We start from the raw sequence: 27,012 nt of genomic DNA on the forward strand, positions 1-27,012 counted from the left end.
CCGTTTATTAAGAGATGTTTTTTGTAGTATATGGATTATATTGTAAAAAGAGAATTTGACTTTAGATTTTAGTATTTTATTTATTTTTCATTTTTGAAACATCTCGTCTCCTTGTTTGGAAAAGCTAAACTCAAATCAAAGATATTTCTTTAACCTTTGTCGTTTGCCTAGGTAGTTCATGTAATTAGTGCCTTGGACTGAAATCCTGTGCTGGTTGTCGTCTGTGTGGGTTTTCCTCTGGACATTCTGGTTTTCCACTTAAATACCTAAAGATCAGTATGTTTAGGACTCTGTAGAGAGGAATGATTATAAGGAATGCTTAAAAGAGAAAAAACTTTTACAGACGTGCTATATATATATACAGTCATTGAGTTCTATATTTTCACATACTGGGATAACTAAATATAAAATCAAACTAGACATGGATTTCAAAGCCACTACATTCTTTGTGCAGTAAAGAGATAAAACCTTTTTTAAATCTTACTTTGGCTGGACATGACAAGTAAGGCAAAGGACAGATTAACTAGAGACATACTGTATATTAGGATGATAAAAACTGAGGACATTTCATTTAGCATTACTGTAAATGTATGTGGAAAAACAACTGTTAATCTAAATGTGATAGCCTTGCTGAGGTCAAGGAAATAGTGTCAAGACTTGACAGTGACTGCAGTAATGGCCTGCCCACAGCTTTAGTAGAGCAGGCAGCTGAGGTTAGAGCAAAGGCTCACACCACCATATAACTTCCTTAGGTGCAAGTGTGGAATCTCTGATCCCTGAATAGAGTATCTTTGGTTGCTCCCACTAAAGTATGCTGAATCTAGAATATGGAGGTGACTAAAGGAGGAAGGACGGGAAAGAGAAAGAAAGGAAAAGCAAAAATTATCAATAGGGAATTTGGCAAAGAGGAATGGGGAGCCATCCTGTGTGGCAGGCTGTTTTGAGTTACAAATGATTAGGACCCTAAAGAGCAGCCACGCTTTATTATTTTAGCTTGTGTATATATAGTTCTTCAGTTTTATGGGTACTTATGTTACACTTCTGCTAATAGATAGTAAATTCCTGAGAAAGTAAAGTAAAAAAAATTGCCTTTTATGCTGTGGTCTTTTTATTTGTTTGAATTCCTTGGTGATATAAAGGCACACAACAATTACAATTTTAAGAGGATGAAGTTATGAATAGACAATGAAAAGAAACATCTTCAAAAGAATTGAAATTTGCTCACACTTTTCTTCTCAGTTAATTGCTTCCTTTTAGTTAATGTTTTACACTTTTTATAATTACAAAGAGCCTCTTTTGTATTTAACTGACAACAGTATTAATTTATTGTTAGATAAAAGTTTTTTACACATTGCATGATTGCTAGAAAATGTCTGATAAATGCCTTACATGAATTAACTGAATATTGCCTATTGTTTCTTAATTTATTAAAGATACAAAGAAATTAAGTTCATTTCATAAGAAAAAACATCCATCCATCCATTTTCCAACTCGCTGAATCCTAACACAGGGTCACGGGGGTCTGCTGGAGCCAATCCCAGCCAACACAGGGCACAAGGCAGGGTCCAGTCCTGGGCAGGGTGCCAACCCACAGCAGGACACACACACAAACACACCAAGCACACACTAGGGCCAATTTAGAATCGCCAATCCACCTAACCTGCACATCTGTGTCTAAAATATTATCATGTCAACATTTTATTGCATAACATGCTACATGTCACAATTATAAAAGCTGCAAGTCTAGTGGGTTTTTTTTGTTAAAAGAGATGATCATTGCTTTGAGTCAAACATGATCCCTTTTTGTATCATATCCCTCATTATTCAGTGTCACTTGTCACTTTTTTACCAACCTCAAAGATAAGGTTTTCTCATTTGATGAAACCTCATCTGATAGAGTAAATGGGCACTTCACTTACAATATGGATATTTAATCAATTTATAGAATCTACCGCCTGCATAGCCCCTACAAGCAGAGAATGCAGTCTGAGTTTGTAACATGAAAAGTGTGAATTTGAGCGAAGCATCTACTTTGGAACTGGAGAAGTTGTCTTGGCCCACACAACAGAATAAATACCAAAGAAATGTACTATGGAGTAATGTATTTTTTTATGCCTTATTTAGTATTATTTTAAGTTTATAAGTAATTGCAAATTGAAACACCTGGCAGTTATGCAAGAAACAAATATGGTATAGTTTTCATTTTTTCGTTTGTGAATCATCTATTTGTCCATTTGTAAGGTCAGTATCTACTGTACTTGTCCTCCAGACTTATTTACCAGACAGGGACAGGAATGTTCTGGCACATCATATATTTGCACTGTGTATTTACTTTTATTGAAGGTTAAAGCCTTGTAATTATATATTAGTATTTCCTTCTTCAGTTATAAAAAGCCTCATATAAATTATATTAATGTGGAGTTCCAACGATACAAAATTGTAATTAGAAGACAAAATTAAAGGAAAAAACATGTGCATTGGGCATCAAAACAAATTAGCCAAGATGGAAGCAGAATCCCAATTAAAATGTGTATCTAGTCTACTGCTAGCGTTAATGCCAATCAAGGGGTACCCCTCACAAAACTACTGGTCTATCACTGTATAAAATCTCATGGTCACACCCATGTCATGTCCAGCTTCTATGCCACCATTATGGCATATGAGGACATCCTTAATGCTTTAAATATGAGCTTTAATGTTTTCTTCAATAATACTGATAATATGTATAGAATACTTTGTCATACTTTAGCTTGGTTATTCATTATAAACCATCTAGTATCAGTCTGTAAATATTTTATTAGCCTTGAAAAGAAATAATGTAATTAACAATAATACGTGTAATTAACTGAAATATGTTACTTTGTTGTATAACTTTTTTTTTATATATAATTTGAAAAGGCTAATCAATTTTTTATAGCGTTAAGAGTGCTAAGAGCTGCTAAACTGGATATAAATATACAAATATAAAGTGATGCAAACTATTTACATTTAAAGCAATCCAAATTTGTAGCCTATCCGTACATTCATTTTTCTAGGGAGGTTCAGAGGGAGCAAGAGCCTATTATGATAAGATCACAGGGCCCACTCGAACCAATCGGGTCAATTTACAGTCACTAATTAAACTAACTGGTACACCTTTGGGATGTGGGGAAAAAAAATGAAGTAAGCATGGAGAATATGAAAACTCCATATAAACTTGGCCTGGACAAAGATTTGAACCCAATCTCTGGAACTATAAACGAGAGGCTCTAACCACAGTACCACTATGCTATACATGTGTAACCCCCAAGTGATTAAAAATGGAAACAAGTCAAATATTACCACTGTTATTGGAGAAAAAACTAAATCAGCAGTACATTGCAATTTTTCATTCTATTGTTATCATAAACTGAATAGTTTCTTTGAATGGTAAGCTTTTAATGGGTTGGGAAATGGACAGCCTTAACCCCATTAGCCATATGTTTTTAGAAGAACATGGTTTTCTCATACTATCACATATTTTCCACTTTTACACACAAATGTTTTAATAAATCCTATTTTTCCTAAACAAACTATTTTAAAAGCACATTATAGGTTGATGCTACTGTATAGTTACAGTATCTAGCAGCTTACTTCCACAGATTTCAAAAACTGCATTATAAAGTTAGCCAATCATATAAAAAGTCTTACATCAATGTTCTGATTAAGCGTTTTCTTACACATATAAAAACTGGATGCTTCTTTAACTATTAAGTTCGCATTTCACAGGCTCATTAGAAATACACATTTTTTAAAAAATGAGAAATACACATGCTTTCCATTTCTACACAGCATCTCCCTGATTATAATTCATTTTATTCAGTTTATGTATTTGAAGTTTCTCCAATTGGAAAGCTAACGTGAACCACTGATTAATGGGTATTTTACAACAGATGTAAAAAAAATTGTTAGTGAAGCTCTTAATAAACGTAAACCACAAGCAATATACTGAGCATTTTGCTCTGAATTTGACAATATTTAACTGATGAGAAAAAAAAAATGACTAACTTACATCGAAATCAACTTTTTCTCCTTCTGGCAATTTAGGCATTGTAATATTTGGCACAAAAATCCTAATAAAAAAACAAGATGACAGACAAAAACTTCAGATTGTGGTGAGTAAACTTAATTTATGAATTAAGTGGTTTTTCTTATCCCTTTTGGTAAATCAAATGTTCACTATTAACTCTGTAATTTAACAAATAAATGCTCACATTTTCCATCATGACCTGCCCAAAAAGGAGGTGCACTCAGTAAGAAGCTTACTTGAGAAAGTTGAGATTTTGTATTCCTTACAACAGCACTGGCCCTTCTCACATGCCCTATAGAAATAAGTCGTTGTGAAGTAACACACGGTACATGTGCTGTAGATTTCCACTTGAAAAATTAGATGATATTTAAACACATCACACTCCAGTTTCTAAGTTTGAAAGGTTTTCTTCATATTTTCAAAATATGTGCCTTCCTCATCAGTTTGTCTTTAAAACATAGATAAAACAGATTTTCATATTTAAATCTTCTGTTTCTTGCTTCTTGGCTGTGCTACTTCAGACGACAAAGGCTAATCACATCCATTTGGTTGAGAAGATAAACATTTCAGGCCGAAAAAGGTGTTACTAATGATTTTATCTATTGTTGTAAAAATAATAGCTTTGGGACTGTTAAAATAGATTATTGTTATTTATTTTGATATCTGAAATGATTTTTATGGCACATTATTATTTTCTGACTCTTTTTTTTACCAAAGTTTCTGCCATTTTGAGACTTTTTTTTTTTTAACTAGCAGCCATTTTATGAATAGTCACAGAATCTCATTGCCATCACATTACACCAGGAAGCTGCATGTCCTGACCTTGTTACCCAGAACATTTTTAAAACTATGGCATGCTCCTCCTGGGGTCCAGAATCATGATCTGCTTCAGAATTACGTGATTTGTAAAGAAACAGGAGATGGGAGTAGTGAAAAACTTGTCAGCATCAGGTACAAGAAAAGCCCTGGATGAGGCAGCAGTAAACCTAATTAATACACTCGCCTTTGGGATGTGTGAGGCAGTTGATGAATGCAGAAAAAAAAATCTGTATGGCTATATGAAGGTTATACAAACTCCACAAAGATGTCATGGGGTTGGTATTTAACTAATTTATCCAAATGTTTGTTATTAGAGCTGCTGAGGTAAAGTTTTGTCGGCTCCATATGCTATCTGAAGTTCTTTCATGGAAGCAGCAACATTCTTTTCATCAACTCTCCCCACAAAATGGTCCTAATTGTCAACCAGCTAATACTGCTTAACTTTACAAATATGTTATTTCAAATAGTTTGCACACAGAATTCTATATTATTATGTGATAGTAAGGCTATACATAAAATAAAATTCTTAATATGTACTTTACATAATGCAATTCAGTGTCAAGGGGGCTGAAGCCTATCTAAGCAGCACTGGAGATATGAGGAATGGAAACAGCACTGGACAAGATGCCAGTCTGTTTCATTGTCTGTTACACAGTCCACTTAAACATGGACCAGTTGGGAAACACCAATCTACTAAACTTTCATGTGTGAGGGTGTGGGTGGAAACCCAGTACAGACACTGGGAGAGTGTGCAGACTCTATAACAGTGAGCGACTGGGTATGGAGTTTGAACCCAGGACACTGGCTCCATGAAACACTAGCACTCACCCCAATGCCAACCTATAGTAAGATCAGACAAGAAATAATTATTCCTACATATTTACATTATGTTACCAGGCTTTCATTTTTGTTAAGTGTAATAATTTGATTATTTGACGCTGAGAAAAGAAAACGAATTTGCTCTCCTAGGCACATAATACTTTTCCAAATAGTGTAAAATACAACGGAATGACTTTTAATTGCTTTTCTCCACATTGCCTCATTAAAATATGGTAAGATAAAAAGAAAATTATTGTAACATACCATAAAAACAAAATACTATATGATAGAAAATCGAAAAGTTGATACTTACTTTGGTTTGGGTTTTGCTTCATCTAAAAATGAACATGTGAAAAGAAAGGGAAATTATTCTGTACTATATATTTTTTAAAAAACAACAACTTCAGTAGCAGATAGATAAACAACTCTTGCTTTACATAATATTGATACACAATCTTAGTGCGCCATCTACAAAAGCATTTTTACATATGATAATCTCTTCCACAGGGCAAATACACAACATTGATACTCTTTCACTCACTGAAGTTTTTGCTGCCATCTGAACTTCCAAAGAGAAAAGGAATAAAAGTAAATGGATTACAAAGGCAACTTGATTAAAAAACCAACAAAATCACTATACATTATTCAGATATTTATTTATACATTTCTGGTGTGCCATTCACAGGCTGCATTAATTAAAGACTCCTATTTTTCATTAGCATTGCAATCAATGTACCACTGCGGAGGCCAAATAATAATTTACTGAAAATAAAGGAGATGAATATGGCATTAGAAAGTTTACATATTTCAAAACAATAAACAGTTCATTTAAGGCAGTAGAGGAGAAAGTGTTGCACAAGATTCAATCCAAGTTCTAAGAAAGCAACATTTCCTGGCTCTTTCATGTGTCATTTTTGATTAATTTTTGTCATGGTCTAAATGGGCAAAAGATACGTGTATCTCTGCAGTCTGGAGTGGGTTCAGCTATGATCATCTAGTTTTGGGATTGTGAAAACCACACATTTGCAAGGCTCTGTTTTGAAGACGAAGTATAGCTGAGATTTTTTAAGAGTTCTCCAAGAGCCTACTTGTATAGAACAGACAGGGTGCTTAACAACATGATCAAGAGGTACAGTATGTGCATCTTAAAATCCCATTACAAAAAAAAGAACAGTATTTCACACAAAAAAAACTATTGATTAACCAAGAAAAGTTCATATACACTGAAAAAATGTAAATATTGAAATTGTTTAATCTAGTTATCTAATCTATTTAATCTAGTTGTCTAATCTGTCAACAGGTTTTACGTGACTTGTAAAATTAATCATTAACTAGTATGATTAATTATCCATCCATCCATTATCCAACCCGCTATATCCTAACACAGGGTCACGGGGGTCTGCTGGAGCCAATCCCAGCCAACACAGGGCGCAAGGCAGGAAACCAACCCCGGGAAGGGTGCCAGCCCAGCGTAGATGATTAATTATGAAATCATTTATTAGTTAAAATGCAATAATAATTAATTTGTAATAAATGTTTTGCTGCTGTTTTACCATTAGTCCAATGTGAGTGTCATGGGGGACAGACAGCCATCCTGAGTGGGACAGAGGTTGACTTCCAGCCAGAAAAGGAAGCCACAACTGAAGGACAAGAGGCGTCTGTCACCCATAGGAGTATCCACAGGGCAGCCTGGTATTTGTAGTCCTATGGGACAGTCCTGTTTGGGTCATTGGTTGCCACCAGGGGGAGCTATAAGGTATCGATATGACATCTTCATAATAATCTTCATAATAATTATTCACAGTGGCTCCAAAATCCGTACTGACCCCTACTCTCTTTTTCTGTTTCTTTTTCCGGTTTCTTTGTGGTGGCGGCCTGCGCCACCACCACCTACTCAAAGCATCATGATGCACCAACATTGATGGACTGAAAGCCAGAAGTCTACGTGACCATCATCATCAGGTCCTTCCATGAAAACCCTAAATACAAAGAGGACTGTTTGACTAATGTTAGGTAGATTGCCCAGAGGGGACTGGGCGGTCTCGTGGTCTGGAACCCCTACAGATTTTATTTTTTTCTCCAGCCTTTGGAGTTTTTTTTTGTTTTTTCTGTCCACCCTGGCCATCGGACCTTACTTATTCTATGTTAATTAATGTTGACTTATGTTTATTTTTTATTGTGTCTTCTATTTCTCTATTCATTTTGTAAAGCACTTTGAGCTACATTTTTTTGTATGAATATGTGCTATATAAATAAATGTTGATTGATTGATCTTTAATAGACTTTCACCTGACCTGGAAGTGCCTCCAGTGTGCAATGCTGAGGCACCAGAAGTGCTCCTGGATCTGGCATAAAAGAAGACAAGTTTCCTGTCAGAGTAGTCAGAGCTGGGACGAGTGTGGAGGAGGCTTCAAGGGAGGTGTGGAAGAAAATGAAAGAGTTGTTTTGATAATTGTGTTATTAAGGAAGAGAATTGGGAGAATGGTGGAATTAAAAATACTAAAGAAGATTTTACATTTGAACCCAGTATTGTGTTGTGTGGTTGGGTCTGAGGTTAGTGTCTGTTCACAGCAAGTTGGTATTGTTGTTGTGTAGCTGCAAAATGATTTTATTTACTCAAACCTAAGGACTTCGCATATTATCAGTTAAATGAATATGTTCAAGTTCAACTACTTAAGGTGGTCCATTAAAATGAACACATACATTTTATCAACATATGCAATAAAACAAGAAAAGTTCTATGAAAACAGGCAATGATTCACACAATAATGTGTATAGTGAAAATGATTTATTTTCATTGATTGCACTTTCTGAACAGTCCTACAGTTAGTTAGCAGTCATGTTGCATTAGCAAAGAAGAAAAAAAAGCTTTTGTTATGTGGGGTGGGTTTGCCAGCGTATTACAAAATGTATCAAAAATTCTATTACTAAAAATATTTTATTCTTTAACTGTACTGAGGTTTACGGGTCACAATACAAAAAGGGAAGGCTGTGTTTACTAAATATCATAGTTATACAAATAATGGATAGTCATGTAAATAAAACCTGTTTAATTTAAATGAAATCCACTTAATACAACTGAGTACTGTAGAGTGAAAAAGAGCATGACATATACTGTATATAAAATTGTGTTAATTTTGAGTAAGATTATCATAAAATAGGTGAATGATGACAACAATTCCCGAGACACATTATGTCTCTATTTAAAAGAAATAATCTGATGGTGTTGTTTCAACGTTAATTGTGTTTTTATGTCAAAATAACTTAAAATAGATATATATTTTGATAATTACAGCAGTGTCACCTTGTAAAAGAAATTAGAAACAGAAGAATTTAAAAAAATGCTAACTGTAAGTGACTTGCTCAGTACTGACAGGTTGGAACAGAGTAAGGAACGCAAAAATACAGATGGAAATAATAATTTGTCACATCACTTTTTCAGGCGGGGCTGCAAATGCACATTTGCAATGTGCAAATACATAAAAAAGAAACAGTTACTAATTTAGAATAAATTAGACTGTCATCAGAATAAATTAATAAATAAGAAAATTAAAAATATATAGAAAACCATAAGAATAGGGCATCAAGATGTAGTGAATATATGAAAAAAACATACAGTAAGTCTCAATTTAGGTTTAAAATACATTTTAATTTCTAAAAAATGAGACCAGAAAAAGCTCTAATGATATCTGAAAAAAGCTAAGTTTTATATGAGGAAAAATGCAAATAAATACCAGGGAAGAGGTTTTTGATTAAAGAATGAGTTAATCAAACTTTTAACACAAGCCCAATAACTAAATAACAATAAGAACAAGCTGAGCAGCTTAACAACAGACTATTAAATGCCAAGAACTCTGCTGGGTGCATAGAATTAAAACTATAAATGTCCATTTGTGTTTGTTGCTTCATGTGTCAGTGTTGTTTTGAGACCTCCTGTATAGTTGAAAGACAGACTTCTCTATTACTTCCACTGTCGAGTTTTTTCTTTAGGGTGCTTCTTTTTAGCAGATGCACTACTTGTTGTCAAAGATTTAGCGAAAACAGGAAAAAGCACACGTGTCATATCTTCCATTCCGCTGCTACTTTTGTGGGTACTTTAGCGGAAGTGAAGTTATAAATATATGTTGCATGCTTATTGATGCCTTATTTTACATATAGTTCATAATAGATGCTCAAGATGTTCATGGGTTATTTTTTTAATTCCATCTGGAGAGAATTAGGCCGGGTTTATACTTCACACGATGCGACGCATGCTCCAGTGGATGCTACTGTATATGCAAGCGTTGTACTGTTAATACTTGTGCGTGTACTTTATGTAAAACTGGAAGATTCCACCAGGTATATATCATCATGGAGAGAAAGCGTTCGGCTTTGCTGTGTTGTGAATTGCCTGAAACATCCATTAATTTCCAAGGACACCTTGCCCCAATACAGTAGAACCTCGGTTCATAACCATAATTCGTTCCAAAACTCTGGTCGTAAACCGATTTAGTCATGATCCGAAGCAATTTCCACCATAGGATTGTATGTAAATACAATTAATCTATTCCAGACCATACGAACTGTATGTAAATATATATTTTTTTAGTTTTTAAGCACAAATATAGTTAATTACACCATAGAATGCACAGCGTAATAGTAAACTAAATGTAAAAACATTGAATAACACTGAGAAAACTAACACTGCAAGAGTTTGCGCTATAGTGCTAGGAACCACTTGCTAAAAACACTTTTTTTTAATGAGTTTTAAGCACAGGGAAAAAAATGAACATTTGAAAAATCCGTAATTAAATAAACCACCAAGAAAAGTAACATTGCCACAATGCACACTACAAACTGATCGCTGTAAGCAGAACTGAAAACAAAAACAAGCCTTTTCTACCTTATGCGTCCCGCTCTCCCTCTCTCGCTCGCTCTCTCTTTCTTTCGTGTGTGCGTGTGTCTCTTTCGCGAGCCTGGAGCGCCTGTGTGTGTGTGTGTCTCTTGCGCGCCTGTGTGTGTGTGTGTGTGTCTATATCACGTGCACCTGTGTGTGTGTCGCGCTCTGCCTCTCTTGCTCGCTCGCTCGCTGCATAGGAAATGCACAGGGAGAGACTTAACATGTACAGACCTAAGGGGAAACTGGCTTGTTCGTATACCGAGTGTGTGGTCGTGAACCGAGGCAAAAGTTTGGCAAACTTTTTGGTCGTAAACCGATTTCGTGTACCGAGACGTTCATTAATCGAGGTTCCACTGTATGTCTGAAAAAGATGTTTAATAATTACATCCATCAATCCAGGGACACGCCCATTCTAGCAAGCATCGGATGCGAGACAGAAACAATCCCTGGATGAGGAATCAACTCATTGCAAGGTGAACACAAGCATACACATACATTTGTGTCATTTTAGTGTCACCAAATCCCCAAACCTTCATGTCTTTGGAAGGAAACTGGAGCACACTATACAAACTCACCAGGAAAAACTGCAAACTCCAGGCAGGGAATACCGGGGACGTGACTCCCTGAGAGGCAGCAGCGCTACCGCTCTGCCACCGTGCCACCCCCATATGTGTAATTATTAACAGTATTCATTATTTAAATGAAGTTAACAGTTTATCTGTAAAATAGTGATTAACAACTGAGTTGGTTTCAAGATGACGTTTACGACGGTCTACTTTAATGAAAAAATAAACTATGTGGTTAAAGTGGACATTTCAAGATTAAAGAAAAAATTTCCACTTTAATCACAAAATAGACCTTTTCACTTTGTCCTTAATTCTTTTCTCTGTGGCTCAAATAAAAAAAGACAGCATAGAAGATGGTATGTGAGACTTTTAAAATGGGGAATATGTGAATCTTGAATAAAAAAGCTCCACAAATGCATTTATTTGTATGTCAGCATTTTGCTTCACCACATCAAAGCATTAATCAAACATCGAAGCACGCACATCGCTCCTGTAGGAACGGCATAGCAGCTTTCTGTCACATGCTGATAGTGAACAGATACTCTGACGTCACTTTCGACTTTATCACACTTCACCCCCCGACTTTTTGCTGGCACTACAACTTGTGCACATGTCACATTAATTTTTGAGGATGTGCTCAGAAGACACATCAAATGAACACTGGGAACATGTGCCAACCATGATGCGTGCGCGTACGCGTTCTAAACGTAAAGTATAAACCGGCTCTTAGAAACTATCACGTTGAGAACATCTTTGGGATATGTGCTAAATGTTATCATTAAAGTGATACCGCCAAATATTCTGTTCAACTTTCAGTGTACGCACTGTGCATGCTGTGTTAAGCCTTGAAAGCACCACTGCTAGTTTGTAAGGTACTTTTGTGTGCAAAAAGATCAGCAAAGCAATCATCTAAAGGTGCTGAACAAATCATACATCAACAAAACAAAATGTTTAGAAAAGAACTAGATAAACTTTACCTTCATCAGCTTCTGCAGAGACTACCCATTGAAAAAGAAACAAAACAAATTTAATATAGGGGTACTCAACTTTTTGAGTATGCAAATTTACTATATCATGTAACATATTTATTATTAAAAGGTTTAAATTATAAAGATTCTTTTGACCATATTTCTTAAAGGAAAATGTAAAAGATTTTTTTGTTAGTGCTTTCAGCTCATATCACTTAAAAATCTCTAAGGTGGGAGAAAAACTGAAATACTTGGAGAAGAAACCCACACAGACACTGTGGGAATATGCAAACTCCACATAGATAGTGACTGTGCTGGGGTTCATTAGTGGTATCTAAAAGATGTGAAGCCACATTGATAATGTCTTTTTAATTAGTTTAAATAAATATTTAATATTATTTAAAATTGACTTCTGAATACCTTAAAATGGAAAAAAATTAAATTTATTCCATTTGTTTTTTATATAAAATCAAACAAGTATATTGCCAGGATGTAGCTTTGCTTCTTGAAAAGCAATAGGCTTAGCATAAAATGTCTTGTTTTGATTTAATAGAATTTATCATTTTAATAAAATTCAAAAACAGAAAACATCATGATGCCCAAAGTAAATTCAAACCCTTTAAGCAATTTGCAAAGTACCCCATGGTAATCAGGGGGTCCCATAAGTGCTTCATTGTCTGCTGAGCACTAAAATCTTAATTTGCTCCTGTAAAATACAGAAAATCTATTTGGCAGAATGATGTTAATTAGAATGTACTGACATCAAAACTAAGCCAAGAAACATAAGCGGGAACCGTAATCAGAAACCAGAGCAGTAATTCATTAATCAGAACAACAACAATGAAATGAGAGCTATAAGGTTTGTGTGAATCTGTTTCTTGGACAAACAGCACAGCATAACAGCATTGTAAATAGCATTAGGCTAGTGACATCGTGTGACATGACTTTCTTGGGCATGGCCTAGCAACTGGGAACCGAGCCTTAGCATAGGTGCCCAATTTTTCCATATCTCATAAAAAAAAAGTAAAATGGCATCATGGGAGAACAGCTGTTAATATCAATAAAAATCACTCAACGTGGAAAAAAAAAAAAAATTATTCAGTGGTCTTTAAAATCCCAGTTTAATGTTTCACCAAAAACATGAAAGGTGCCGCCAGCAAAAATTAAATAAGATCCTAGGTCATGTGATTTCATGTTACTATATACTGTACATATTTTAAGTAAACAAATCACATCATATCTGGATATGCAATCTTCAAACACACTTCTGACAAGCATCACACAGTTTGTCACTTTTCATTAGACATCACATACATACTGTGTGTGCAAGGCTGAAATGGTTATTTCATCAGGCGGATTAAGCTAATTATATGCCATTTACCAGCTCACCACTTTGCCACAGACAACCGGTGCAGCATGTCATTTCAAGGGTAAAGCAGTGTTCCCCTACAATGTAAACTCTGTTAGTATCACAGTAACAACAATAGGGTATAGCGGGTTCATTGCCCAGCAATAGGTGGCTAAATAATAATAATTAATCACGCCCCAGAGAGGGTGCAGGCACCAACTGGGTGCGTGTGTGTGTGAGTGTGTTTAGCTCCGTGATTAATGGAGATGCTCGTTGGCAGTGCCGCATACATATGTGGATGCGGGCAGATCAGTTAAACTCCTCAATGATGTCGCAGAGTTTACGTTTTACATAAGATACATTTTAGGCATCCCTAAGCAAGCTTTTACCACTTCTGGAGTGAATTCTGGACATGTGGGTCAAAATGTGCATCTACATATAATAGCTCAAACCAAATACATCTCTTATCTTGCCAGCTGCTTTTCCTGGTGAGGGCTGCAATGGCAGCAGGCCAATCAGGTCAATCCAGACTTCAATGTCCTCCATTTACAGATTCCAGCAGTTCTTGGAGAATTTCAGGTTGTATCCATGGCCAACAACAGCTGAACTTAGTACAGTTTTTAACGGTGTTTACCAAGCTTGATTTACGACAAGGCTACTTACAGGTACCTCTGCATCCTGACAGCAGGAATTCAACTGCTTTTATGACCCACATGGGAGCTTTCTATTATACACAGATGCCTTTTGGGCTCTCTTCAGCGCCTAGCTGTTTTCAAAAAATCATCTGCACCATCTTGCAAAACATGTCTTGTGTTGTAGTGTACCTGGACAGCATAGTAGTGCATGGCTCAGATAATGTTTATGATATATGCTTCAATTTAGTGTTTGTTGATCTGGCCCAGAATGGGCTCACTGTGAATGCAGAAAGTGCCCCTTTTCTGCATCAGCAGCAGACTTTGTTGGTTTTTGCCTGTCAGCACATGGTATTTCACCATTACAGTCAAACACAGATGCTATACACAATATACCTGAACCATCAACTGCATCCAAAATAGTTTAATTTGTGGGAATGACGGCATTCCCACCTCCACTTTTTTCCCCAATTACCCATCAACAACTGTGCCACTATGACAACTGCTGCAAAAAGGTACACGGTTGGACTGGCAGAAGGACCAATCTAACCTGTATTCATGGGGAAACCTGGTGGTATCAGTCCAACAATTACTTCATCAATTATGACGACACTTGCTTTGATTGTAGGAAGGACCGTGCTCCACTGATTCCCAATCCTTTGGTTGACCCTTAGAGCGAATAGGGGTGGACATTGTCAGGTCCCTTGATCCCTAGGCTAGAGGATATAAGTACATCCTTATCCTAGTAGATTATTATGCCCAATGTCTTGAGGCTATCCCACTGAGAACAGCCACTTCCAAAAACATCATATGGGAACTAGTACTGGTCTTTGCGCGCGTCAGCATCCCCAAAGAAGTTTTAAAAGACCAAGGGACACCTTTTACCTCGGAAACGTTCAGGGAAGTCACCAAATTACTCAAAATTAAGCACTTAAAGACTGCAATATATCATCCTCAAACTGACAGTTTAATCAAACCCTTAAACAAATTCTTTGTAAGATGGTCAGTGAGGAATGGAGAAACTGGGATCAGTTACTCTCCTTCATAATTTGTGCCAAACAAGCCTCTAATAGATAACCTATGGAAAAAGTGCAGGCAGAACAGCCCAATGTTATTATTGTGGCAGGATCCTTTGGGAATTCAGGCCTAAAGACTGTATCATGGTCCATGTTACCACCTCCCATTGCAAATTACTTGCCCATTGGCAAGGCCTGTATGAGGTTAAAGGAGCAGAAGGTGACTGTTGACTATTTAGTTAAACAATCTAACTGTCAACCGAACAAGCAGGCTTACCATGTGAATTTGCTGAAACTGTGGAAGGAAAGGGTCCAAGATCCTTACTCTGGCCAGCCCAACTCTCTTTTAATTCATAAAAAAGAACTTAACTTTGACCCTAATTTAACAGCCAAACAAAGAAGGGAACTGAAATTAGTAATCCTATCAGTGCCGGTAGTGGTGAACGAGAAGCCCGGTCAGACCTCTGTGGTTGTGCATGATATCATAATTGAACCCTGGGTGATAATCAGGGAATGCCCTATCAACTCCTGGAGGCAAAACTACTAGAAGTGGGGCTTGAAATCAAGGAAATGTTGAATGTAAGCCTAATAGAGGAGAGTCATAGTCCCTGGTCTAGCCCGATTGTCTTGGTTCCTATGCCCAATGGGAGTTCCGTCGGCTTAGTCAAGTCTTCCAGTTTGATGCTTATCCTATCCTGAGAGGATTACCTGCTCGAGTGATTGGATAAGGCAAAATATTTGACTGCCCTAGACATGACAAAAGGTTAATGGCAAGTTCCTTTAATGGACTCCACGAAGGTCAAAACTATGTTTAGTATCCCTAGTGGACATTGGCAATATTGTGTTCTCCCATTTTGGTCACAAAGTGCTCCAACAATGTTCCAGTGCCTGGTGGACAAAGTGCTACATACCCACAATTCCTATAGTGTCGCCTACTTGGATGACATCATCATCTATTCAAACACATGGGAGAATTACTTAGAGAAGGTTCAGGCCATGCTTCATCCAAAACAAATGTTTATTTGGGACAAATATCTAAGCCTTTCTCAGATTGGTGGCATATTACCGCCAGTTTGTCCTGCGCTATTCTGAGAGAGCAACGTCCTTGATAAATTTAACAAAGAAAGAGGACCTGAATAATGTGCAGGTCGCAAAGTAAAGACAGAGAGCGATATTTTATGATAATTGAATTTACATAACAGTGTAGAATGAATGCTTACTCGGATTTGTTCACTAGCTTGTATTCACTCTAATTGGTTAAAAGACATGAGGTGTTTTAGCCGAGAGCATTAACTAGTTTACATACCCCAAAATAAAAGTCTTTATTGCACGTTATGTGCAATAACTATATTACACATAAATGATTATGTGACCCCTTAATTCTCATTTTTTCTTCCACAGTCCATGTATTGTGTGTAGGAGTTGAACCTATGATGGATTGGTGTCTATCACAGTTTCCTGCTTATCTTGTGTCCTTTTATCGCAGTAGAACCCTACACAAAATCACAACCTAACCTGCATAAATGGGAAAAAATGTTTGTATGTATATATTACATTAATGCCATTAGAGTTCATTTAACACTGACAATTTTGCTCTGTATAATAGCTAATGATGAAAGTAGGTTCATAAAATGTAGCAATAGAATTTTACAAGAAAAACAATCTTAAGACACTGCACAGACATAAAATAAAATCTAAAAAGTTACCAGCACTGATTTTCTTAATATGCCAAGAATGTAATATACACAAATAAGGGGCAATAACACAAACGTCCTGCTGTTTCCAATTTGAGTTTCTCTCTCATGTAATCTGAAGAGAGTCCAGTTAAACAAGACTTGAAAATATGTTACATAACACATTTACTGTTGCACTGCATGGTTGTACAGCAATCAAGGTTTTAAAGTATCCATATATTAATTTTATACAGAGTTTTCTTCCACTACCCATCTGTAAAACACAGACCTTGGATGGTATACCAATCCACTATGACTCACAACAGACCATTTTTAATGATGCTGATAAAAGTACCATTATTTCTTTGAATTTTGGCTGGAAAACAGAAGACATTAAAATTTAATGGTGGTTCAAGTGCTGAACTGCCAATTTTTAATAAGTACTTGGTTTTGCTGAGAGCAAAATTTTGCAACGTAATCTTTGTAAGAATGAAAAAAATTAATCATCTTCTAATTTTTTATGAATAAAGTCTTTTAGCTACTTTTGCTGTAGTAGATAAGTAATGTTGTGGATTAGAGTAGGAAAGGGTGATCTGAAAATCTGCTGCATAAGAAATGATTTTGAACTGTAAAAGAAAGATTCTTACCTTGTTGAACAAAACTGAAATAAAAATATCTTCAGCAAATCAGTGTATTAGACTAGACACCGAAGGTCAAAGCTCCTTACCTTGGTCTCTGCAAAATGAATTAAAAGAACATTAACTTTGGCAATAAAATATTATACATAGAATAATATTCCTCTTGCAATCATCATAGACACCAAAAATGTTACAGTACATGTCATGCATGTGCACTTGGGATCACCTTCAGGGCTTAAGAAATGTAAATGATACCACCCTGGATTGACAGGAGGCACTTAATTTCTTTTTTTCTTCACCTGCAGTACCAAGAACCCTAGTGAAAGCAAATGATCCTGCCTACGGAGCCTGAAGAAAGCCACCTGGTCAGGACCAGTTAAAAAGGGGTGTGTCCAGAGAACGGCATCTTATTCTGGACCCAGATGTCAAGGTGGAAGGAGATCCCTGAAAAGTGCATAACAATAATTCTTTACTTTTATATCTCACTGCTCAAAGTGCTTTCCATGCAGGGATGACCCAGAAATAAACAAATGATCTCCTTACTGCAAGGCAGCAGCGCTACCACTGTGCCACCTGCACACTGTCACACATGCATGTTTAGGAGACAACTAAAGGGCTTGAGTACATGTAATTCCATGCCGGACCAGGGGTGGTGAAATGCACTAATTCTCCCTCTTGATCTTTTGCAGACCATTCTAGGGAAATCCCGCCCAGCTCTGGGGCAGCCAACGACATCATTTCTGGTTCTGATGACACCACTTCCTCTACTGGCCTTTAAGCTGCCATCTTGTGTATAATGAATCAGTTTTGTTTTTGACTCTGTTGTGTGAACATGTCTGTTCTTTGGAATCAATTTTGCAGCTGGGAATAATTATACGGGTGGCTGCCCCAAACCTTCTCAAGGTCTTATGGTTGTTTTTGTGACAACACATAGTCTATTTTGAGTGCTATTGTTAAGGCTGATTTGGCTGAGTTGTTGTTCATTATACTGTAATTCAAACGTTTTAGTTTTCCTTTTATTCAATGGGGTTGTCCGGCTGGCTGATGTTCTGCTTATCAAAAGTTTATAATTTTTTAAATGTTAATTTCCTTATATTTTGAAGAGGGATTTTCATTTTAGTACATGTACAATATATTGCCTTGCATCGACTTGGGACTTGAGTAATGAGATTTCAGTATGTTGTGTGTAGCTGTGATGCCAAACTTTGTGTTTGTAAACAATTATTTTTTCATGATAAGTAATGTGGTGAATTAATCTTATTTGAAAGCATGCTTGTATCATAAGTAAACTCTTCTCTTTCTGCTTATTAAATGTGAACAGCTGGCACAGAAGAATAATGTTGAACAGAATCAGACAATCAATTAAATGCAGTCTTGATTAGGCTGCAAATTGTCAGCTTATCATGATAATGTGAATTAACACAACTCTATGGCATTTTATTAAAAGACCTGAAAACCAATGCAGCTGCGCTGTCAGGTGTTTATGATGACATTTTTAACATTCCACTTCCACTGAACTCCTTCAAATTTTCCATCATTGTCCCACTTCAGTTCCAAACTATTCTTATTACACATGAGAAACTGCTTATCACTCCACCCCCTCTACTATCACCTTGCCCTGCTCCATAACACTCCAATAAACGTAATAAGTTATAACGTAATAAAAATTGCATAATTAGATCTGGACCATATATATATGTGATATATGATATATCTTGTCACGCTTGGGTATAAATTTTGCACAGAGACACAGGAAGTTGTAGAAAACAGGAATTTTATTCAAACACTGCAAACAAACATTTGTTTATTTTTCAAAAGCTTAAACGTGCTCCATGACAAGTCAGAGATGTCAGTTCCGCTAGGAGCAGACAATGTCAGAGAGAGAGATAAAAGCAAAACAATCGATTCCAAAACTGACAGGTGCTGCACAAGGCTTTTAAGTTAGTGGAGTGCCACACGAGAGGTTTATCACGTGTTATAGCGCAAGTGAGAAGGGTAAGGAGCAATGTGAAGACAGAGTGTGTTTCAGGGGTATACCCAGGGGCATCTGTGTCCTCTTGGGGTGCGATCACCCTTCCAGCTTACAATATATATTCCGCCACACCAGGAAGTGCTGCCAGAAGATCGTCACAGAGCAACTGGAGCACATCCGAGTTATTATAAAAGCGGCTGCCTCCCTCCAGTTGGGAGGAAGAAGACGGAGCATGGGTTGAGAGGAGTAAAAGTGGCAGAAGTACTGAGAGACTGAAGGAAAGAAGGGACTGAGTTGGCTGATTAGGGCATTGTGAGGTGCCGTGTAATATTGAAGACCATAATAAAGGTGTGTGCTTTGGATATTTGGTGTCATGTCTGCTGTGTACAGGGGGTTTGGCTTACCACAATGCATATATATATAGTTTGTTTATGTCTGTAATGTGTTTCATTGCACATGCTATACAGTGCATCCGGAAAATATTCACAGCGCATCACTTTTTCCACATTTTGTTATGTTACAGCCTTATTCCAAAATGGATTAAATTCCTTTTTTTTCTCAGAATTCTACACACAACACCTCATAATGACAACATGAAAAAAGTTTACTTGAGGTTTTTACAAATTTATTAAAAATAAAAAAACTGAGAAATCACATGTACATCAGTATTCACAGCCTTTGCTCAATACTTTGTCAATGCACCTTTGGCAGCAATTACAGCCTCAAGTCGTTTTGAATATGATGCCACAAGCTTGGCACACCTATCCTTGGCCAGTTTCGCCCATTCCTCTTTGCAGCACCTCTCAAGCTCCATCACATTGGATGGGAAGCGTCAGTGCACAGCCATTTTAAGATCTCTCCAAAGATGTTCAATCGGATTCAAGTCTGGGCTCTGGCTGGGCCACTCAAGGACATTCACAGAGTTGTCCTGAAGTCACTCCTTTGATATCTTGGCTGTGTGCTAAGGGTCGTTGTCCTGCTGAAAGATGAACCGTCGCCCCAATCTGAGGTCAAGAGCGCTCTGAAGCAGGTTTTCATCCAGGATGTCTCTGTACATTGCTGCAGTCATCTTTCCCTTTATCCTGACTAGTCTCCCAGTTCCTGCCGCTGAAAAACATCCCCACAGCATGATGCTGCCACCACCATGCTTCACTGTAGGGATGGTATTGGCCTGGTGTCTGGTTTTCTACAAACATGACGCCTGGCATTCATACCAAAGAGTTCAATCTTTGTCTCATCAGACCAGAGAATTTTGTTTCTCATGGTCTGAGAGTCCTTCGGGTGCCTTTTGGCAAACTGCAGGCGGGCTGCCATGTGCCTTTTACTAAGGAGTGGCTTCCGTCTGGCCACTCCACCATACAGGCCTGATTGGTGGATTGCTGCAGAGATGGTTGTCCTTCTGGAAGGTTCTCCTCTCTCCACAGAGGACCTCTGGAGCTCTGACAGAGTGACCATCGGGTTCTTGGTCACCTCCCTGACTAAGACCCTTCTCCCCCGATCACTCAGTTTAGATGGCCGGCCAGCTCAAGGAAGAGTCCTGGTGGTTTCGAACTTCTTCCACTTACGGATGATGGAGGCCACTGTGCTCATTGGGACCTTCAAAGCAGCAGAAATTCTTCTGTAACCTTCCCCAGATTTGTGCCTCGAGACAATCCTTTGACTTCATGCTTTGCTTGTGCTCTGACATGAACTGTCAACCGTGGGACCTTATATAGACAGGTGTGTGCCTTTCCAAATCATGTCCAATCAACTGAATTTACCACAGGTGGACTCCAATTAAGCTGAAGAAACATCTCAAAGATGATCAGGGGGAATTTTGAGCTTCATGGCAAAGGTTGTGAATACTTATGTACATGTGCTTTCTCAGTTTTTTTATTTTTAATAAATTTGTAAAAACCTCAAGTAAACTTTTTTCACGTTGTCATTATGAGGTGTTGTGTGTAGAATTCTGAGGAAAAAAATGAATTTAATCCATTTTGGAATAAGGCTGTAACATAACAAAATGTGGAAAAAGTGATGCACTGTGAATACTTTCCAGATGCACTGTACATACATGTTTTATGTTAGGTTTTCATTTAAAATAAATCAAATGATTAATCTACACAGTGGTTGATGCAAAAATATGTTTTTCTAATAAGTTTTTATTGGTCATGAAACATTGGCATAGTAATTAATGCTGCAGCCTTACAGGGTATCAGGTTAAATTCCCAGCAAGGCCACTGCCTAAATCTTGTTGGTGTCCATGTGGGATTTCACTTTCTAGCACAATATACTGTAGAATATGTACACCTTTTAGACTCTAAACTGGCCCAGTCTGCGCTAGTGTGTGGCAGCAGCAGTGTGACCTGCGAGGGACTGCCTTATGTCAAGACAAACAGTACCTTCTTACGGGCGGCACGGTGGCGCAGTGGTAGCACTGCTGCCTCGCAGTTGGGAGAGCCAGGTTCGCTTCCCAGGTCCTCCCTGTGTGGAGTTTGCATGTTTTCCCCGTATCTGCGTGTGTTTCCTCCGGACGCTCCGGTTTCCTCCCACAGTCCAAAGACATGCAGGTTAGGTGCATTGGCGTATCTAAATTGGCCCTAGTGTGTGCTTGTTGTGTGGGTGGGTGTGTTTGTGTGTGTCCTGTGGTGGGTTGCCACCCTGCCCGGGATTGGTTCCTGCCGTGTTGGCTGGGATTGGCTCCACAAGACCCCCGCAACCCTGTGTTCGGATTCAGTGGGTTGGAAAATGGATGGATACCTTCCTACTTTATGCCTTAGCCATCTGCTCCATGCAAACAAGGCTTAATGGAAAACTTACTTTGTAAAAGAAAAGGACAGATGGATGACTATTTTCATGTGAAGAACCATTAAAGGTCGTCCAATAGTGCAAGTCAATGTATTTAATCAGTTGGTTTTGAGCTACACAAAATATATACAGTATGCATCTATTAAAGCATATCATCTGAGAGGCTTTTCAGCCAGAGTACAGATAGGTAACAAAAATGTAGCATTGTAGGAGTTAAACAGTACAAATACAAGAAACTGATGGGTAAAAATCAGAATCTAAAGTCACCTAAATAAAAATATTCTAAAAATACAAGCTTTTAATGAAGTAATGTTATGATAATATATATATATATATATATTTTACAGATTATTGGCTACTTCACAAAAATTTAATTTGGCAGATTGTTGTAAACAGGTGTATACTGAAAACCCAGACAAAAATTCCCTATAAAATGCCACCTGCCGGAGGTTTGTGCTCTCCAGAACTGCGTGTGCTGGTGTTTGTTGAACAGCACCATCTGGTGCACACAATTAACAAAACACATGAGCATCAGGTCACAGCGTCAGTCACTCTGCTGTCAATCAGACTGAATGCCAACGTTATGCTGCAATATTAGATTGTGTAAATAAGATGTTTAAAATTGACATTGTGCTTGTGATTTGAGAGTAGATTAATAATAGATCTTTTCAGTTGATTTTGATTCCCTCAAAGGTTTTTATTAATATTTTTATAAATGACTCAAGTGAGTTTCACTAAAACAAATATGTGTTCTTATGGAATCTATTATTGTCACTCATACTCTTTCTGCAATAGGTTGTTATTTATTATGTGCTCCACTACATCTGGAAGAATTTTTGGAAATTGAACAATTAGATGTTTTTTTATGGAACAGCTTTGCCAATAAAATGAATGAAGGAAACGCACAGTGAAAGCTTGTTACTTTCATAAAAGACTAACTAGTCACCCATTTTATTAACCTGCTTGTTCTATTACAGGAGTGTGCAGGCTGGAGCCTTCCCAGGTGACATCAAGCGCAAGGAAGGAACCATCCCTGAAATAATTACAAAAATGTAAGTTTCAGTTTCATGATTAAATCACTACCATTTGGGATTTCACCTAAATTGGTGAACACAGCCTGCCATCTTTGCCTGTGCTATTCATGTACTAAGTCTTCATATTTGGCTGACCTTCTTTCATTGGCCTCTTTCATTTATTTCTTTCAAGAGACAGTCAACTGTGGACAGTTAGGTGTTTCAGACAGACATGCTATGCCTAATCTAAATGTTATAACCATAATGTCAGCTAGAAATTAAATCTACCTTGTAAAGCCAGCCTATACCTGCTGGTTTTAATGATGTTCCAAAAAGCTCCACTAACTCTCCCATAGAAGCTGGGTCTCCTGTTCAAATATGGTGTCACACAAAGTTGGTCTGCCATAATTTTGTGGTCATGGTGCTAGTGATAACATGTCTCTGAGAGAACAACAACAGCTAAAAATCCAAACTAGCAATTTTTTTCTTGGGCAAGATGTATTTTGGGTTTATTCTATAAGTTGGTAATTTTGGTAAAAATTGGATGACATTGTACACTGAATAAATCATGAACACAATAAAGGTTAACACAATATTCTTAGAAATCGCCTTAGTCAATGGGTGGGCCTCTCTGGCAGTGTCTTAAATTGGTTTGAATGCTACCTTGCAGGGAGAAAATTCTTCGTTAGTTGTGGTAATTACAGCTCAAAGACACATGATATCCAATATGGTGTTCAACAAGGCTCTATCCTGGGTCCGCTGCTCTTCTCAATCTATATGCTTCCGTTAGGTCAGATTATCTCAGGGCACAACGTGAGCTACCACAGCTATGCTGATGACACACAGCTGTACTTATCAATAGCACCTGATGACCCTGATTCTATTGATTCACTAACAGAATGTCTGACTTGTATCTCAGAATGGATGAATAGTAATTTTCTCAAGTTAAATAAAGAGAAAACTGAAATTTTAGTGATCAGCAATAATGGATACAATGAGGCTATTAGAAATAAACTGGATACATTAGGATTAAAAGTCAAGATGGAGGTAAAAGGCTTAGGGGTGATTGTTGACTGTAATCTGAATTTTAAATCACATATTCATCAGACCACTAGGGCAGCATTTTTTCACTTAAGAAACATAAGTAAAGTTAGACCTCTTATATCACTGAAAGATGCTGAGAAATTAATTCACACTTTTGTTTTTAGTCGATTAGATTACTGTAATGCACTCCTCTCAGGACTACCCAAAAAAGACATGAATCACTTACGAGTTCAGAATGCAGCTGCTAGAATCCTAACCAGGAAAAGAAAATCCGAACACATTTCTCCAGTTTTGATGTTACTACACTGGTTACCTGTGTCTTTCAGAATTTACTTTAAAATTCTGCTTATGGTTTAAAAAGCCTTAAATAATCTCGCTCCATCTTATATATCGGAATGTCTGACACCCAATATTCCAAACCGTAACCTTAGATCTTCAAATGAGTGTCTACTTAGAATTCCAAGAGCTAAACTTAAAAGAAGTGGTGAGGCAGCCTTCTGCTGTTATGCACCTAAAATCTGGAATAGCTTGCCAATAGGAATTTGCCAGGCTAATACAGTGGAACACTTTAAAACACTGCTGAAAACACATTACTTTAACATGGCCTTGTCATAACTTCATTTTAGTTTAATCCTGATGCTCTGTATATTCAATTAATTATCATTACTATTCATGGTGGCTCCAAAATCTGTACTCACCCCTACTCTCTCTTCTGTTCTTTTTCTGATTTTCTGGGGTGGCGATCTGTGCCACCACCACCTAATCAAAGCACCGTGATGTCCTTGCATTGATGGATTAAAGGCCAAAAGTCCATGTGACCGTCATCATCAAGTCCTTCCATGAGAACCCTAAATACAATGAGGACTGATCATTTATGTTAGGCTGGGCAGTCTCATGGCCTGGGACCCCTGCAGATTTTATTTTTTCTCTAGCCGTCTGGAGTTTTTTTTTTTTTCTTTTCTGTCCTCTCTGGCCATCGGACCTTACTTTTATCCTATGCTAATTAGTGTTCTCTTATTTTAATTCTTACTTTGTCTTTTTTCTCTTTCTTCATCATGTAAAGCCCTTTGAGCTACATTATTTGTATGAAAATGTGCTATATAAATAAATGTTATTGTTGTTGTTTCATTAGATCTATACTAATAAAAGGCAAAGCCCTCACTCACTCACTGACTCACTCATCACTAATTCTCCAACTTCCCGTGTAGGTAGAAGGCTGAAATTTGGCAGGCTTATTCCTTACAGCTTACTTACAAAAGTTGGGCAGGTTTCATTTCGAAATTCTACGCATAAGGGTCATAACTGGAAGCTATTTTTCCCCATATAATGTAATGGAGTCTTGAGTTGGAGATGGCCGCGGGGGGCGGAGTTTTGTGTGACATCATCACGCCTCCTACGTAAGTACGTAGAGCACAAGGAAGAACTCCAAACAGCGATGAGCACAAAACGCCATTTCACAATTGAGAAGGCAGAAAAACATTATGAAGCAAATGATGCATACAAGCATATTCATAAGTACAGCTACTGCGGAAACAAAGCACGGCGTGAACCGTAAGTTTATATTAAATTAAGTTCATAGGCTACCACTAGCGTTTGTAATTTAGTGCCTGCCCATATAAGGCCGCCCATCAGCGCAATCCAATACAAACACTGCCGGTAAATATTCACGGTGAAGGACTGTGCTTATGCAGAGGAAGATGAGATGGTCAGGGTGGTGTTTGGCACAAACTCATTGAAACTGCGAGAGAAAGTTTTAAGTGCCGGGTCTTAGCTGACATTACGAGATGGCACCAGTACAGCTGGGAACCTTCGATGCAAGAACACCAAGTGGCTCACGTGAACTGACGCAGTGCACAGACAAAAAGCAACAGTTCCAAAGAGTGCTGAACAAAACCGAATTACACAATTGAGAAGGCAGCAAAAAATATGAAGCGCCTTATACATAGAATCATATTCATAAGTGCAGCTACTGGAAACAAAGCACACGGTGGAAAAAGTGAATGTCCTGCTAAAGGAAGACAGTGTAAAAAAAACCCGTGCATGCAGTTTGTCACATCACAGATAAAAAGGAAGACGAGCTGTTTATTGATGCAGTAAGGAACTAATCGATGAATGAAACCTCTTATCTTTACAACGATTGACAAACACGGAATGTAACTTGAACACATCCTACAAATACGAGCCTGATTGAAAGAAATAATGATAATCAAATCCTTGATGACAGCAACATTCAATAACACTCACAAAACAATTACTGTATATTGACAATCATGTTACGTTATTTTTAAAATGTTCCCTTTTCTTTTCATAACTTCTACTTCTCCACTGTACACGGGTATATATATAAATGTATATATATACCCGATCTACAATACATACTTTAGCATAGACAAGCCACAGCTGTGGCTAATTGTAGAGTCTTAAGCCTCTAACGCCGACATTCGAGGTTCGATTCGAGAGGGATGTACTGACTATGTACGCGCTACCGATTCATTTTACCTTCGCATCTCCTTGGTTTGGGACGTATGAAAAATATTAGGTTAACGAGAATCATGTTACGTTATTTTTAAAATTTTCCCTTTCTTAGCACAAGCACAGCTGAGAAGCTTCGATGCATGTACTCCATAACGCGTTAAAAATAACGCATTTAATCACACTTTCAATTCCAAGCAAACGGAACTTTTGTCAATGCATGATTTCCTGGTACATCCATTACACTGATGCACACATCACAGCTACAAAAATGTTAGAGTCGGAATAAAGCGCGTTCCTACGACTGATCATTTCGAC

At 37.5% G+C, this 27,012-nt stretch overlaps 1 protein-coding gene across 4 annotated transcripts in view; it reads right to left on the bottom strand.

The window, feature by feature from the left end:
- The window catches only part of LOC120539398 (troponin T, fast skeletal muscle-like), a 151,226-nt gene that overhangs the window by 34,917 nt on the left and 89,297 nt on the right, over window positions 1-27,012 (bottom strand). For 3 of the 4 annotated variants that reach the window (XM_039769416.1, XM_039769413.1, XM_039769412.1), the window contains 4 exons: window positions 17,496-17,503; window positions 12,109-12,129; window positions 6,000-6,021; window positions 4,031-4,091 (listed from right to left, as the gene is read on the bottom strand). In XM_039769416.1, the coding sequence (XP_039625350.1) occupies window positions 4,031-4,091; window positions 6,000-6,021; window positions 12,109-12,129; window positions 17,496-17,503 (112 nt within the window). The remainder of the gene's footprint in view (window positions 1-4,030; window positions 4,092-5,999; window positions 6,022-12,108; window positions 12,130-17,495; window positions 17,504-27,012) is intronic. The other variant, XM_039769415.1, reaches the window with a different exon arrangement.

Source organism: Polypterus senegalus, chromosome 11 (assembly GCF_016835505.1).
Source record: "Polypterus senegalus isolate Bchr_013 chromosome 11, ASM1683550v1, whole genome shotgun sequence".
Lineage (NCBI taxonomy): Eukaryota > Metazoa > Chordata > Cladistia > Polypteriformes > Polypteridae > Polypterus > Polypterus senegalus.